The sequence below is a fragment of the Hemiscyllium ocellatum genome, chromosome 31, assembly GCF_020745735.1.
Source record: "Hemiscyllium ocellatum isolate sHemOce1 chromosome 31, sHemOce1.pat.X.cur, whole genome shotgun sequence".
NCBI classification, from domain to species: domain Eukaryota; kingdom Metazoa; phylum Chordata; class Chondrichthyes; order Orectolobiformes; family Hemiscylliidae; genus Hemiscyllium; species Hemiscyllium ocellatum.
Genome location: NC_083431.1, coordinates 42,692,338 through 42,710,296, shown reverse-complemented (window position 1 = coordinate 42,710,296; position 17,959 = coordinate 42,692,338). Strand labels below are relative to the sequence as shown.

Sequence of the window (17,959 nt, the reverse complement as noted above, 5' to 3'; positions counted from 1 at the left end):
AAACATTTTCAACTGCCCTGTTGCTATTATTGTAATCTTAATACAAGCAGAGTAGGTTGAATTAACTGTCTAGATTGCTTCCTGAAGTACTTGGTGTACTGCTAGTCCCTAATCTTAATTATATTGTACTAATCACTGTAAAACATTCAGTCTTTAAACCCACTGATACAATGGCAATGTTTATCTTTTTCTTGTGCATTCAGATTCTGTGGCTGCCCCCACATCTTCAGAGCTGCTTTTTCCTTAACATCACTGAACCACCTCCTGCTAGCACTTACTGCAATCCATCTATTTGTAAATCACTTGTAAAGAATTTCCATTGTTCCTCCCTTTATTATTGTGTAATATTTACATTTGTCTATCTGCTACATTCTTGCAGTTCCAACTGAAATGAATGTGCATGTTCACAGTCTTATAGCAAGTTTGGCTTTCCTGCATTTACAGTACTCCGCTTTAGTCATGAGGCAAAGTATGCTTTGCTTCCTTGCAATGTGTAGGGAAAAGCTGATTTCATAGCCTTGTCATCTCTGTTTTGTTGATTAATTTGCCATTGTTTAGTGAAATAAATTTGCTCTGTAGAGGTCCCATATATACTGTGCAAACTCAGTATATTACTTATGAGTTACAACTTTAAAACCTGCTCATAAGAGTTCCTTTTATGGGTGGCAAGGTGGCTCAGTGGTTAGCACTGCTGCCTCACAGCACCAGGGACCCAGGTTCAATTCCAGCCTCAGATGACTGTCTGTGTGGAGTTTGCACATTCTCCTCATGTCAGTGTGGGTTTCCTCAGGGTGCTCTGGTTTTCTCCCACAGTCCAAAGATGTGCAGGTTAGGTGATTGGCCATGCCAAATTCACTTAGTCAGAGGGAAATGGATCTGGGTGGGTTACTCTTCGGAGGGTCGGTGTGGACTGGTTGGGCCGAAAGGCCTGTTTCCTCACTGTAGGGAATCTAATCTAATCAAGAAAGAGTGGGCAAAGATTTAAAGTGAAGTGCAAATGAAGTGGTGATGTAAGATGTGACATTTCATACAGAGAGTCATTAAGGGAAAGAAAGCACCGTTTGTGGTGGAGGCAGATTCAGTTGACGCATTCAAGTAAGCATTGGATGATTATTTGGAAAGAAATGATGTGCCAGGGTATGGGTATGTAGATGCAATAAATGAATGGCCTCCTTTGCAATTCTGTAAAATGCAAAAGTGTTGAATTCCAGAGTGGTGAGAATGACAGCCTACATCGTGTGACATCAAGGAACCCTAGTCAACTGGAATCAATGTGGGAATCAGGGAAAACTCTCTGCTGGTTGGACTCATATTTGGCACTTAGAAAGATAGTTGTGGTTTTTGGAGGTTATTCATCTCAACTCCAAGGTATCAGTGTAGGAATTCCTCGGGGTAGTGTCCTTGACCCAACTATTTTCAGCTGTTTCATCAATGACCTTTCCTCCATCATAAGGTCAGAAGTGGGGATGTTTGCTGATGATAGCACTATGTTCAGCACCATTCACGATTCCTCAGATATTAAAGCAGTCCGCATTCAAATGCAATAAATTCTGGACAATATCCAGGCTTGGGCCGACAAATGGCAAGTAATATTTATGCCACACAAATGCCAGACAATGGCAATTTCCAATAAGAGACAGTCTAACCACTGTCGCTTGACATTCAATGGTGTTACCATCACTGAATCCCCACCATCAACATCCTCGGGTTACCCTCAAATGGACTTGCGATGGAAGTAACAATGGGGAAAGTTCTAACTAAAAGTTAACTCAAATATCTAAACCTTTCTGTAGCAACCAGTTGCTTTGAAATAGACTGACACTTGATAATAGTCATGAGGTTGGCTTCCTAATTATTGTTAGTCGATCCACAGTGGATTTCAGTCATTGTTATATACTGGCATTTATAGTTTGAATTTATCTGTTCCCAGGGATAAGTTGATTGAACAACTCTACGGGGAAATTGCATCACTGAAGGAAGAAATGGCGAATTTTAAAGTTGAGGTAGGATGTCAGTTTACTGCTGTCTCATACCTTAGAATCGAGGTAACTGACTGATACTTGTTGCAATGAACATACTCTCAAAAATGACTTCACTGAGTCTCATTTGTGAAACTTTCTGAGTATATGTCCGTGGTATATTTTCACTTCTTGGGCTTGACCTCTCTGAAGTAATTAGCTGTTCAGCATGTTGATGCTATTGAAATGAATGTCAGTGAATGTCCAGTTTTTGCTCGTGACCCAAAATCAACTTTCTGAATGTAAGAGCTGAGTAGTTTAAAGTGCTAGTGAGGTCTAAGTACTGCAGCCATTGATTTTTCTTTGGAATTCTCTACAGCGACTAGGTAACAACATTAGCAGTTAATATGCTAGATGGTGCAGATTTATGATCCAACTGAGGTACTTGGCTTTCAGCAACTGCTGTTAAAATGCTCTTTGCCAGCAAACTGTGCTGATCATAGTAAACGATTGTGACAACAAAGTACCAGACCTATTATGGCTTTCGACTGTTGATTTTGATTAGTACAAATCACTGATTGCCACAGGCAGTGATTATATGCAATTCCACAGCACAGCTGACTGCATATATTTGACTGATGACCATAACAAATGAGAACATGCCAGCAACTTTCATTGGGTAAGTAATACTGATAAAAGAGTTCTAAGACCAACAAAAAAAAGCCAAACTCTGCCTTTGTCAAATTCAGTCATCACTTACTATTATTGTAGAATCTTGCAGCACAGAAGGAGTCCATTTGTCCCATCTTGCCTCTTTGAACAAACTATTCAGTTAGTACAATTTTCCAAAGACCTGCAAGCTTCTATCTGTCAAGAATTTATCCATATCCCTTTGGAAATTTATTTGATTCTACTGTGCAACCTCATCGTGCATCTAGATTGCAATAAAAATCATTACATAAAAGAATTCTCAGCTCTGGCTCTTTTGCCAGTTATTGTAAGTATGTTCCTAAGGTCAGATGTTTGCAGTCTTTTGCTGGTATCATTGTAGCCCTGGGCTACCTGCATGGTTATGTTGCTGGCACGTAAACTGACAGCTGAGTGGAAGGCGTTGGCACATCACCAGGTAAAGTAGACCAGAAAATGGCTCATGTTGGTTTCAGCACAAATAAACTCTTGGAGCTTAGCTGGGAACCTCTGTCAAAGGACAGGTCAGTTTTGCTCAAAGGAAATGAGTGGTCTCAAATCGCAAACCAGCAAAATCCTCGCATTTACAAACATTGTAATATCAAAGAAATACAATGTATGAACAGGAACGGAGAACTAGAGACACTAAAGTAAGAAATTAAACAAATTGCGATTACGTGAACAGGAAAAGACGGCTTCATAATTCATGAAATGAAAATTATGTACTCAGTATTAGATGAAAAGGAACAGGGAGTAGCTGTGTTATTTTATAAGAAAGTTGCTCACTGAGGGTGAAGTGAAATTCGAGTCAGGCAGACTGGTGCTAGTGAAATTAAAGGGGCAAGCATTGGCCACTGTCCATTACTCAGGAATATGTACCTAGAAGTGAACACCCACACACGGAAGTTGATGAGACGTATGACAGAATTGAAAAAAAAATTGAACAGGAGAGTGGGAAGAGCTGCATGATTGTTGTAAAGAGATTGGAAAACATTTTTTGGAGAAGGAAGAGACAATAAAGAAGAAAGACCTTTTGGTTCTGGTATAATAAATGAGCCAGGGGTAAAAGCTGGTCAATTTTTGCTCAAGAACAGGACTCAACAGATGCGTGGTTTAAGCATTATAGAGGAAAACAATATGCAGCAAATGTTTGTCAACACAGTATAACTTAAATCGAACTTCAATTCCTGGATCTCTGTCTTAATATTATCAAGTTAAGAACTCAAAAATTCACGTAGAAGCTGGTGTAGACTCAGATCATAATCTGATGAAAATGAAATAGAATTCCTGAAGTAGATCCAGGTGGGAATATGCAGAAACCAGTGGAACTCATTCAAGTTGAAAGAAGTAAATAAATTCTTTATAAACATAAAATATCAGCTGGAAAGGGCAAGGTTACCATAAGATGACTGAGCAATGGAAACAGATCAAAGAGTGTAGTGTTTCTGAGAGAAATCAGGCTTAAGAAATCATGGGTTGCAACTACAATGTTTCAAAAATTAGCAGAAAAGGGAAAATGGAAAATAAGCAATAAGGCATGCTGAAATGCAGACCCTTGAATAGTGAGTTAGGAGGGAAAAATGGAAAAACCAAGAGGCAGCAGTTGACAGTATTGTGAAATATGTGAACAGTTGGGATCAAGTCTGAAGAATAGACCTAGCAAAAGAGATTTACAACACTTGGCATAATGTATTGAAGTATCAATTAAGGAAGATGTTTTACAAACAAATAATAATAGCACTAGGATGGAAGGAACGTACTGATGAACCATATGCCAGAAACAAAACAAAACTTGAAATGACCATCAATATTATTCGCTCATTCTATGTCATTGATTTCATAGGGGCAGAAATATCTGAGATAAGAGTAGCAGTAAATAAGATAAATGCAAAAGTGTCTGGAGTAGATGCAGTTCATAAGAAATCTGTACTTGGGGACAAATAGTAAAGGATGAAAGAAGCCAACAGTGTGTTAGAACCATGTATACTTGGTTGAGGAGTTTGACAAGAGTGGTGTTTATTGTCAGCCCTCTTTGATGCCTGTGCAGCAGTAATGATCAAAGAAGCGTTTGAAGACTACAAAATCTGGTATTAAACTTGCAGGTGAATACTAACATTGGTTGGGATTTCCAGATGACCAAACACTTGTAGCAAACATAGGAGAATGGTTACAAGAACTAGTTGTTAGAATGGTAACAGCACATGTGAACTTTGGAATAAAAGGTAACACTGGCGAGACTAAAGTGTTACATAGCTCTCTAAATAACCAAGAAATATTCATTCATTCATAGAAGGCAGAGAACTACAACGGGTACAAGAACTCCGTATTTAGTAAGCATAATACCTACCGATGGCAAATGCAGCTAAGAAGTAACAACATGGAGAACTGTCCGCTGAGAGAGTTCGTAACTGGAAAGCTAAATAAGCAACTCAGGAAGCGATGTGGAATGACCCTGATTTGGAGTATTGTTTGATACAGATGTGAGACTTGGACCTTACGAAAGGAAACAGACTTCCTAAGTAACTCTGAAACATGTGTCTTGAAGAGGAAAGAAATGATTTTTAGACAGATAAAGTAACTTGAAGGAAATGCTTTGGAGAGATGATGATCAAGTAAATTTGGGCGGCACGTTGGCACAGTGGTTAGCACTGTTGCCTCACAGCGCCAGAGATCCAGGTTCAATTCCCGCCTCAGGCGACTCTCTGTGTGGAGTTTGCACATTCTCCCTGTGTCTGCGTGAGTTTCCTCCGGGTGCTCCGGTTTCCTCACACAATCCAAAAATATGTAGGTCATGCTAAATTGTCCATAGTGTTAGGTGAAGGGGTAAATGTACGGGAATGGGTCTGGGTGGGTTGTGCTTCGGTGTGGACTTGCTGGGCCAAAGAGCCTTTTTCCACACTGTAAGTAATCTAATCTAATCTAATCTAATCTAAATTTCTTGAATGTAATTCGGAAAAGGCAGAGAGTCTTTTTTAGGAGGGAGTAGAGTTTGAAGAGAGGTTACAGGGGTTGGATTTTGACAAGAAACAAGGAGGAAAAGAATATCGATGCCAGATGACTTGAAAATTGAAGGAAGTTATTGGCAAAGGAAAAGGATAGAATCGGTTAGACAGATATGGAAAGGACCCGGATTTGGGCAGAACACTCATGACAACAGCGACAAATGAATATGTACCCTCTGGTTATCAAGTCACTGCCACTGGAAACAGTTTATCCTGTTTTACTGTATTAAAAACTGATGATTTTGAAAGCTTTAGTTACTCCACTTCTTAACTCTCTCCACTTAAGTTGAATAAATCCATCATCTTAAGTCTCTCCACATTCAGCAGGTTTGGCAGCATCTTTGGAGAGGGAAACAGAGTTAACGTTTTGGGTCCAGTAACCCACCTTCAGAAGAAGGTTCTGAAGAACAGTCACTGGATCTGAATTGTTAACTCTGCTTTCTTTCCACATTGCTGCCAGACCTGCTGAGTTTCTCCAGCAGTTTCTGTTTTTGTTGCGCGATTCCTTGTTTTATTGTTGTGGTTCTGTTCACTGAGCTGGGAATTTGTGTTGCAGACGTTTCGTCCCATGTCTAGGTGACATCTTCAGTGCTTGGGAGCCTCCTGTGAAACGCTTCTGTGATGTTTCCTCCGGCATTTGTAGTGGCTTGTATCTGCCGCTTCCGGTTGTCAGTTCCAGCTGTCCAGCTGCAGTGGCCGGTATATTGGGTCCAGGTCGATGTGCTTATTGATTGAATCTGTGGATGAATGCTATGCCTCTCGGAATTCCCTGGCTGTTCTCTGTTTGGCTTGTCCTATAATAGTAGTGTTGTCCCAGTCGAACTAATGTTGCCTGTCATGCATGACAAGCCAGGGAATTCCTAGAGGCATGGCACTCATCCACAGATTCAATCAATAAGCACATTGACCTGGACCCAATATACCGGCCACTGCAGCGGACAGCTGGAACTGACAACCGGAAGCGGCAGATACAAATCACTATAAATGCCGGAGGAAACATCACAGAAGCGCTTCACAGGAGGCTCCCAAGCACTGAGGATGTCACCTAGACAGGGGACGAAATGTCTGCAACACAAATTCCCAGCTCGACGAACAGAACCACAACAACGAGCACCCGAGCTACAAATCTTCTCCCAAACTTCCTTGTTTCATGTTGTTCTCGTATCTTTTATTGCTGATCTGTACTAGCTGGACAGGCCTTTCATCTCACTGTCTCACTGATGTCTGTTGGACTTTGGGCAAATTGATTGATACGTATATCTGTGGGAGGGAGGGGGGGGGAAGGTGTCTGCATTTGATGTCAAGCTTTTTGATCTCTTTTGGACAACCTCTGAGAGACCTGATAGATTGTTCTTTCAATGAAAGTTTCTTTCTTTCTGGACAGCCTTCCGACCATCTTAAGAAAAGAAAATAACATAAAGGAAAGAATAACTATTTTTATAGCCAAGAAGGTATCTATTATCCTGAACTGAACGGATACGGCTGAGAGGAATTTATCTGTCTAGCGCACTTTCTACATTGGTGCCTGAAATGTTTCCTGTCAGTTTGTCATCTCTCCCACCTGCTGTCCTCATTGCTAAGTTTGTCCTAATTTCAGCTAAATTATTGAAAGTTCGGTGCTCTGAATTTGTGTGAATGAAGAGCTAATTTTAGAGTGTTAGAAGCACAGTTAGGTTCATTCATGTTTTAAAGAAAACTATGTACAGAGAAAGCTCTGTTGGTTTCTGGAAGCCACTACCATCAGTCAGGCTGATATCCTCCCATTGCACTGATATCTTTAGGATTTCACTGCAGTTTTCATATTGTGTTCATTTGCATTGCTAGAAGCTTTCCAGTACAATTATAAAGTTTTGTCTGTCCACAACAGGTTATATCTGGAGAAAACATTTGAGCCTGAAAATTAGAAATTATTTTGTAACTAAGTATGGTCAATTATGTTTATGGCATTCCTTTGTCCGCTGTTTTAACAGGCTCATTAACTATTCAATACAAACCACTTAAGTGGCTTTACTAAAGAGCAAACAGGAATACCATGCAATGCACCATGCAATTGACAGCTATTATTGCCAACAGCTTTTTTCTGACAATGTGAAATACTGATGTTTCAACTTTGACACTATCACAGCAATTTTGAATGAAGTGTAACAAATAAGAGTTAGCTTTGTCTTGAGGTTTTCCAATTCATGGGTACTTAAAAAGGCACCAGGTGTGCCTAGTGACAGCACTGTGTTGAAATGTCATGACCATTTTCATTAAGAGATTGAGTTTGATTCACTGTGCCCCAGTTTCCTGGGTTAAGTGCCAATTCTCTCTTGGTTGCAAGTGTATAAAGTTAGTTCAGGTGGAAGGTGACCAAGTGGTTCCTCCTCCTTGCCTCTTAGTTTCGACTTTTATGTGCCTTGGTACATATGTGCATCTCCCCCCTCGCACACCCCGTCTTGATTTGTCTGTTTCTCCTTCTCTATCTCTGTCTCTCTCTCCCTTTCTCACTCACTCTGTCTCTCTCACCTATCTGCCTTTCACTTTCTTCCTCATTTTCTTTCTGTCTCCCCCATACGTGTGCACCTGTGCACATTAAGTACACACACGTGTGTCTGTCCTACATGGCATTTCCCCTTGCTGAATTATTGCTCTATTGAAGCCTTCATATGTCTCCAACTATGAGTTATTCTTTCCTCAAATTTTTAGGACTCAGTAGTGTCACTCTTTCCTCTTCCAATCTGTAAGCTTTGAAAAGCCCAAATTTCACATTAACTAATAATCGTTTACAGATTTTGTCTTAACAACGCATATTTTCCATAGGAAACCTCTCAGGATGGTAGTCAGTCAAAGGCTTGCCTCTTCCTTGCTGTTTGTTTCATTCCATGGTGCTTGGTTCTGTAGGGCTTAGTGTTTTCACCTTGGAAATAGTTGAAAATGCCAAAGGCGCTCCTTTTGCCTTTTTCAGAGCAAACGTCTCATCTCACAATTGAAGGGTCGGATCAGTGAGTTAGAGGCAGACCTGGCTGAACAACAGCACTTGAAGCAACAGGCTCTGGATGAGAATGAGTTCTTAAAGGCTGAACTTGAGGAGGTGAAGAAAAGACAAGATGACACCGAGAAAGCCCAGAAGAACCTCACAGAGATCGAAAGTAAGTTATAATGTTTCTGAAAAATTGGAAGGTTTGCTTGCTGGTCTGTATATTCAAAGTTAATGAATTAGGTTTATTGTCACATGTAATCACACGAGTACAGTGAAAATTTACAAGTCCCCATTATGGCGCTATCTTAGGTACAAAGGTACCTAGGTACAAAATCTTAAGGTACATACCAAAAAAAAGGAAACAAGTTTTTAAAAGTTAAACATTACACTCCTCCTTACTAAAAAGTAGAAAAGCAAAGGGCCACAGTCAATAATTGAATACCACAGTCTGTCAGCGCCTGGCCATGTGCTGGGCTTGCTTTCCTCACAAGGACTCGACCTGCACCCCCTGGCTGCCCAGTGCTGCTTGTTCTCACCACCTTGCAGCCTGTCCCTGCCACCTTCATTACCAAAAAGAAAAAAAATGAAGATGAAAAAGAAAAGAAGGAAATAAAGGAGAAAGAAGAATGTGGCAGGCCTGGTGCTGGGGAGTGGACAGGCTGAGGAACCCCAGAACACTGCTGCTACTGCCGCCATCTTGGAGTGCAGCTTTGCTCCGGTGTGTTCTGTAAATGTGATGAATATCTTTTAAAGGCCTGGGTCAGTGTGAGTTTAGTGATTGTGGAGCAGTGGGATCTGAGCTCACTTAAATGGCGAAGTTTAACCATTTTGATGTTTAAGAACTGCTAAACCACTATGAAGAAATAGATGGGACAATTTTGTTTGTCTTATTTCCCAGGGAAAGCTCAAGCCAATGAACAAAGATACACAAAATTGAAGGAGAAGTACACTGAGTTGGTTCAGAATCATGCGGATCTGCTGCGGAAGGTACTATTTAGTGTAGCTGGATAATGTAGATATAAAAACGAGTTTTGTTGGGTAAAAGCGATAATATGTATCATGGCGAACACTGCTGCAGCATTGAAGCAACTCCACACAAGCAGGATTATACAAATAATTGCTTTTGAGTTAAATTTGTGAATTATTATTCATTCATGCAACACCTTTTAAAACCCGTAAATGAAGCACCTTCTTGCCAGTGAAGTACTTTTGAAGTGTAGTCAATGTTGGACGTGGCAATCAGTTTGTTCATAATAAGCTCTCACAATGGTGACAGAATAAATGACCAAATCACTTTTCCAAGGTACTCTTTGAGGATAAGTGTTAGCCAGAAAAATCCCCCTCTGCTTGAGTTATGTTGTAGGATTGTCTTATGTCCGCCTGCAAAGTTGGGGCGGGGCCACTTTTTATTTAATTAGTTTTAATCAACTTTAAGCATCTGTGACACACCTCTGGAGCAGGTGGGACTTCGACCCCCATCTTTTGGCTAATTAAGTCACAAGAGAAAGACAGGACTTATGACAATGCCTTGTTCCCTTAGTACTGCATGACCTACCAACCTTTATGATGTGCTGAAACCTCTAGAGGTGGAACTAAATAATCATCCTTCTGACTGAGGCAGGTTTTGCGACTAGTTGAGCTGTGGAGAGTGAAGTGTAGACCTGTGGCAGCTTTAGTTTGTGGCTTTGCCTTCAATGGTGCAAAGTGATGGATCGCTGTGCTCTTGCTGAAATTAGTACAGATTTCACCAAGCTTGGGGAATCTGGAAGTGCCTGAGATGGTACCAAGATTGAAATTCTGACTGGTCGCCTAAGTAAAGGACCAATGATTTTGTTTAGGACCCACTGCTTACCAACAACAGTTAGCATTTAAACATTCCATACTTTTTGGCAGTCAACTGTCCACACAGTCCTTCTGTGCATAGGTTGATGTGGTAACATGGTTTCCATCTTGGCAGAAGAGATGGGAATTATTGGCGGGTGGGAAATGACGTTTTGCTTTGTTTTGTAGGTCTCTTACAGTGAGCCCCAATTGTCAAAAGTGCTTAATATGTTAGTATGTCTGTTAGTGTCTCTCTTTATTTGTTTCTCTCAGAAACTGAGGATCGATGACGGTGTTTTGATCTAATAGTGTCAAGTGCAATCTTAACAGGTACAATTCCAAGACATGCTTTTGCTAACTGATAACTTGGATCAACTTTTACCATTTGGAATCATTATTCTATTGCAAGCTACCTCCCCTCACAACATCTGGTTGAGGTCCATGCAGCAAATACTGTTCAACCAGAAAAAATCATGTTTCTGTTTATAATTAAGGTTTGAGATATTTTGCTTCACATCTGTTTTCACTGAGTTGGCAAGGTGTTCCTGTTTGTTTTTATTTGCCTGTTTTGACCCATAACTCATTAACTTGCCCTTCAATTATTTGTACAAGCTTGTATGTTATATCCTGGTAAAGTTCCTTGTTCTGACACGTGATCTTGACTCCCTCCAGTTACCTTGTAAGATTTCCTGCCTGAGCTGTAGAGCGAAAGTGTGTGCCTCTCCCTCTGCAACCCCACCCCCACCACCCCCCTCCCCATTTGCCACCAACTGTGGTATTGCAGACACTGACATTGGGCAAAATTATGTTGTGTATTTAAATGAAGTGCAAGGAATTGTAAATAATCAACTTTCCCCAATGATTAGAATTGCCATGTAGACCTATTTGAATATTTAAATTACCTGATCTTGTATGTGAGCAGTTTATAATCAAAGCCTTTATGATTTTATGTTGAAGTTGAAAGCCACGTTATATGTGTTTGAATGTGCTCACCTTAGGTGCTGGTATTTGATTTTAATTGGTGGACGAGTATTCTATTATACAAAAGAGAAAGACAGAACTCTTAAACTGTGGAATCCAGAAGCTAAGTTAAAGCACTACAAGTCTGTGTACAAACAAATGTAACATCTGTGCATAGAAGACTCAGTGATTGATAATATCCACTTGCCCTCTCATCATTTGTGACAGCCCAAGTACCACAGGTTTGGAAGGATTAAGTAGCAGCAACTGATTCATTGGACGTTCTCGTTTTTTACAAGCCAAGTGCCCGCCGAAGGAGGTTTTTTTTCTAAAAAGTAGTTGGCTGTATTTCTAAAGGAGATGCTTTGAAGTTGAAAGCTGCAGTTTGCCACAACCGAACGGTGAGGATGAATGGCTTCAGTATTTGTACTTGGAGGATTAAGCAATGGGGTTGCTCCATGAACTGCAGACATCTATTTATAAAACTGTGCAAGCCAATGAAAGGTTTCAGGAGTTTGGCCATCTCCATTTAAAACTCAGTTATCAGACTTGACCCACTGAAGCATTTCATGTAGTATGATCTGTTGGGCAGAAAACAACTTCATGTTGAGAATGGGCAATGGCAATTTATCCAGGCTCCTCAGAATATCACGACTCTATGCAGTTTAGCACGGCAGAAACAGGAGCACAAAAGGGAAAGGAATTGGAGTGGAAGTGGGGTGAGACATGGCTGAAAAGGTGGACTTTTTTCAGAGGCTTTTGAAAATACATAGAGAATCAAAACAGCAGGGTAAAATATTTTTGAGAGAGAACTTGCTGAAGCAGCTTATGTGATGAAAGAAAAGTCAGTTTTTGAAGCTGACACAGAGATCATAAGGAGCAAACAGTCGCCTGGCATTCGAAGGTCAGGATTTGGACTGGAATGTAAGACTGGAAAGCAGATTATCATGCTGATATGGTGAGGTAAAGCTGGAGACTAAATATTCAAGGGTGATCTGATTAAAGTATCTGTCCATCTGCTATACTACAACTAATCCCATCCATTGTTCCTCGATTAATTTTGTGGCGTATTTATTTATTGTGCTTGCATTTTAACTTGTGTATACATTTCTATATCTTCTGTACCCAAGCCTTAGATTTGCTGAGAACAGTAAATCACCATGTTGATGCTAGTTATAACAATTGGAGTGCCCCCCCCACCCCCCACCCCAAACCCCATCAGGCATGCCCTAATGTAGTTGAGGACAATGTCAAGTTCTTTTTGAGAAGTACATCAAATCTCCAGTTGATGAAGCCTGATGACTGAGCCAACATTATAAATAAAGATGCAAGTGTTCTCACTTTCTGATGTGAATATCTGTCAGACATTTGTGAACACTTGTGGCTGTTGCCAAGGAAACTCAGGGTGCTATGGGGCATGAAGGAGTTCAGTGATAGAGTCTACAAATGGAATTATAGAGAAATGTTCAGCCTGTGACACCCTAAAGCCTCCCTATTCATAATGATAGGTACATTACACTTTGGGCTTTTGCCCAACACTTTCCTTCATTTCCCTAGCATAGTTTACGGAAGCTATATGTTGAAACCTGGATTTGTTTCCCAGAGTCTATGCTTTTTAAAGCCCCAGGTCTGAAAATGAACCTGAAGGCCATTGTCGGAGACGATGCATCATGCCCATCTCAACTTTCTCAAGGTTGGAAACCAGATTGTGCGCAGTGGGTTAGTGATATTGCACAGATTTTCATGACAAGATGAAATATGCAAACAAAAAGCAAAACATTAATCAGAACAAAGACTAAATTTGCACGATAACTGAAATGATCTGTTTGTTTAAAACAAGAGAAGGTGTGAACTCTTGAACAGTTGGCAGTTGTATTGCATTCTGGCTCAGCTCTTGCTACTTATCATCCTTTCTGAAAAATCCTGCAGAATGCAATCGAGATGCACTTGGGTGGGAAGCCACTTCATTCCCAGGATGACTGTTCTGAGGCAGAACAATATTGACTAAGGTCCTTTGACTAAGGATGAAGTTAAAGCTTTTAAAAGCGTTGCGCATCTTGGGTGTCATGAGATACTTAAAGTAGATCTTGCTTTGTGCAAATTTGAGCACATTATAAGCTGGTAATGCACAGTATTGTTTAGCAGTTGGGAGCAGCCAAAATACTCCGGCATTTCATCAGAGAGCCAACAATACCCGAGTGACACCAGTCCCAGCATCATGGATAGGTTCTTTATATTAGACTGATTTCCCATAAATTTTGCCTAAGCTAGTATTACATTGCAGAAGTAACTACACTTTAAACCCACATCACTGGGTTCCAAACAATTTGGGACTTCCTCAGCCTGTGAATGATGCTACTGCAAGTTTCATTTTGCATTTGTATATAAGCATATTGTTGTAGTGTTGGCTTGGTGGTTAGACTAGAATGCAATGTCATTTTCAATGTTTTGGCTTATGATTGTTAACCAAAAAAAGTTCAACAACATATTTTAAATGTAATACTAGAATGCATTAAATATCATTTATGGAATAAAATTAATATATTGTATTAATTATAATTTGTAAAACAAATTATCTTTTCAATGATGGAAAACCTGTCCAGTAACAGAATTCCACGTTTTTGTGGGTGAGGGGGAATATTTCAAACCCTTAAAAATAACCTTAACTATACAATTCACATTTACCTTGGGATACTTCTAAATCTGCCAAGAGTTTTGGAGGGTGGGAGAGAGGAGGAGGAGAGTTTTTGAGCTATGAGTTGTTGTGGAAACTGGACTATGGCTATTTTACCTGAGCGGATTTTGCTTTTAACTTACAGTCACCTTCACTTAAGGTTGTGGTTGAGTTTCTGAAAATCGTAACTTTAAGTTAAAACAATTTTAAGCGAAGTGTAGATTCCCATAATTAAGCAAGTTGATAGTTGGTGACTGATCTTGCTGCTGTGCCCTTCTAGTCCGCTTACCACAGACTGAGGAAAACTGATACAGTTACTGGTATCCTACTCACTGTACCATGCAGAAAATAATTCTCCGCTGTGATCTCTGGGTACTTATAGATGCCAGACAAAGCAAATTGCACTCCAGATCTTAGAAAAATTGATGCCTTGAGCAGAACTGATGAGTAGTACTGAACTCAACAAAATATTCAGTTTGAAAAAAAGTCCCACCAATGTTATTGCTGCAACCTGCAGATTTTATTTTGTTAAAGTTGTAACTCGGCTATTTGCACAGATAACGTGTTTTCGTGCTAAAAACAACTTTTAGGATAGTTTGAAAATGTTGAAATACTACAATTTTCAGGGTTAGTGCTCCTGGTGGAGTGTAGCTTAACATGAAAGGGTCGAAATAGTTTGAGGCAGAAATAAGACTATAGCACAATACTCTGGAAAGGCGAGATCAAATGGGCTGAAATTCTTGTGAACAATCCTGATGTCGTGTTTCAGAAATGTGTTCAATGAAACTTCAAAGAAATGTAATGAAAATCATGAAAACAGTTAGCAATGAGAGAGAGAGAGTTTGGGGTCTTCGGTGAACAAAGGGGGCACAGGTATCTTGCTGAGGTTGACGACATATTAATGGGTTTTGAGAAGGTGATCTCCAGAGTATGACTTGACTTGGACCATTAGAACAAGCAGATTCAAATATAAATTTGCGAGGAGTTCATTTAAAACTGATTTTCAAACGAAATTCCTTTCTCAAAAAGTGAATAAATGTTAGTGATAATGTAACAGGCAGCTTAGTAGAGTTGGAAGTCATTAGGAAATGAAAATGCACTTATCTGTGTTTGGCTGGGTGAACAGGATTGGTGATGTTGGTTGTCATTCTGAATCAGCTGCATTGGCAATGTTAGGTTTGGCCTGAGCGAGTTAGATTGGCAGTGGTGACTGTCAGTGTGTGGAGTTGAATTAAAACAGTGGGTGTGGGTTTGGTAAACTGGAATGTCTGCTGTGTGAGTTTGAACTACTAAAGAGATAATCTAGATAGCCATATTGGCATGTTTTTCTTCTTCAAATTTGCTTGTCTATTAACTTGTTAAACACACTGCTTTCTTTGGTCAAATCATGAAAATAGGGAGGATAAAGAAAAACATTTGAGCCATTTGCATTTTGAATCCGTTGACTTACACAAAAAAAAACAGGTAGATCTGATGAGATGTTTGAATGTCATCTGTTCCATTCCTAAATGAGAAAGTTGCTCTGATTATGCATTTCACTCTTGACTGGGGTAATAAATGCACGAATTGAAAATGTGAAACTTGAGTTCATGTGGTTTAAATGTGCAAGGTGAGGGATAGGCAGATTGTGCCATCTACTGGCTACAAGTGATAAGACTCTTGGGAAAGTGGAGTAAAATGAATAGTGTAATTTGAGATGTGATATGTTATTCTGTGACAGATTGCTCCAGTATATCTTTTCTGATCAGGATGTTTCAAAATGGCTGTGCTCTGTGTGTGTTTCAGCTTGTCTTGTACTGAACACACTTTCCAAGTGACTAGTCTCACTGAGCTGTTTTTGTCAGCTCCTCAAGCAAAACTGAAATTTAATAGTGGATGTCTTTTCCTGTCTCTCCAAGTCACCTAGAAACTTCTGTCTCTCCTGCGTTGGCTGCTGAAGAGAGTATTGACACTTTAAAAACGCTGTTGATATACCAATGAAATGAAAGTTTACCATGTATTTAGTGCCCCTGCCCCGGCTGATTCGCGATGTAGAGAAGTTTATCTTGTCTTTAGTTTAGCCAATACCTTAAGCTGAGAGGACACCAGGCAGATCACCATGAGGGGAATAAGGGCAGGTAATCGGGAAAAGTGTCCACCTTTCACAGTTATTAGTGGGCGTTGATTCATTTTGTTTCAAAATGGAGAAGTGCTACCTGGTGCAGAAATAAATTAATGATTAGTCACTCTCTACTGGAACTCTGCACATCAATGTGTCTGACTGCCATCACCCCTCTGTGATTTGAAGAACCCCACCTCTACCCGAAAATTCATCTTGGCCATGTTTTTTTTTCCCCACACATCCCAACCTCTCATGACTCCCTCCTTCCTTCCCTTGGGTGTAGTCTTTTTTTGTTCCTTGTTCTGTAAATTGATTAAATGTCTCCTTTTGCATGAGGAGTGCTGTGGAAGTACAAACTGTTGAGGAATTAATGTGGCTAAATTCATATTCCAAACAGCACCTTTTTGAGCAGATTCAGTGCAGGAGGGTGCACTATCTTCCTGAATGACTTTCTGATCTGCAACTCTGTGAACCCATGTTTAATGGAATTGTGGGAAAAGATGTGATTCATGGTTTGCAACTGTGAGCTGATGGAAGAGAAGCTCTTTTAAATAATAAAAAACATGATGAACATCTCAAGACCACTTCACTTCAGCATTTATTTCAATCCCACTAAACATGGGCTCAATTCCCATCACCTGCTGATGTCATCAAGAAGGACTGTCCTTCAACCACTCCTCTTGCCTGAGATGTGGTAAATCACCACCAGTTCTCGCTCTCGCTCTCGCTCTCTCGCTCTCTCTCGCTCTCTCTCGCTCTCTCTCGCTCTCTCTCGCTCTCTCTCTCTCTCCCTCCTCAATCCCTCTGGTCTGATCTGCTTTTTGCAATCTGTCTTCAATTTGGGTTTTTTTTCTCGAACATGTGCCCTCTGCTTGTGGTTAAACAGTTTGATGGTGCACATCTCTATCTACAAACCAAAGTTATTTTATCCCCTGCCACCTCTGAATTGTTACTTTAAGAAGGAAATTGGATATATCTATTTAAAAAAAATACTTAGAGCGGTAAGCTGAGAGCTGGCTCTAACTTGTATCATTTCACAATGCTAAAGTCAGAAGTCCCACGACACCAGGTTATAGTCCAACAGGTTTATTTGAAATTACAAGCTTTCAGAGCGCTGCCTCTTCAAGTGAAATGCTTCACAATGCTGACATAGCTAACATAGGCAGAAGGACAGCCTTTCTGTTGTAAGATTCTTTGATGCATGTGCTCAGAGCCAATTAATGGAATACACTATTGATCTCCTACCGTTTCATGCTAAAGTGAAGACCTGTGAACTGTTGAAATTTTAAAATATTAATTGCAAAATATAATAGAATCTTAATAAATGAACAGAGCAGTGGGAACCAAAAATGTCTAAATAAGAGGAACATTGTCGACATATTAACAATAAATTAATGAGTTTAATTAATTAATTGAGTTGGAAGCCCACAAGAAAAATGGTAAGTAAATGGTGCAATTGACACCTACCTTGCATCTTTTTTATTATTTTTGCTTCTTGCCCTCTGTTCAGAAACTGATTGTCATTACTTTCATCTCTATGACTATTAGAGTCATAGAGATGTTACGGCATGGAAACAGACCCATCAGTCCAACTCGTCCATGCCAACCAGATATCCCAACCTAATCTAGTCCCATTTGCCAGCACTTGGCTCATATCACTCCAAACCCTTCATAATCATATACCCATCCATATGCCTTTTAAATGTTGCAGTTTATCAGCCTCCACCACTTCCTCTGGCAGCTCATTCCACTCATGCACCACCTTTTGCATGTCCCTTTGGTCCCTTTTAAATC

At 40.1% G+C, this 17,959-nt stretch overlaps 1 protein-coding gene across 3 annotated transcripts in view; it reads left to right on the top strand.

Moving 5' to 3' along the window:
- hip1 (huntingtin interacting protein 1) overlaps positions 1-17,959 on the top strand; it is a 351,738-nt gene that overhangs the window by 283,148 nt on the left and 50,631 nt on the right. For all 3 annotated transcript variants that reach the window (XM_060847935.1, XM_060847937.1, XM_060847936.1), the window contains 3 exons: positions 1,931-2,003; positions 8,595-8,778; positions 9,508-9,596. In XM_060847935.1, the coding sequence (XP_060703918.1) occupies positions 1,931-2,003; positions 8,595-8,778; positions 9,508-9,596 (346 nt within the window). The remainder of the gene's footprint in view (positions 1-1,930; positions 2,004-8,594; positions 8,779-9,507; positions 9,597-17,959) is intronic.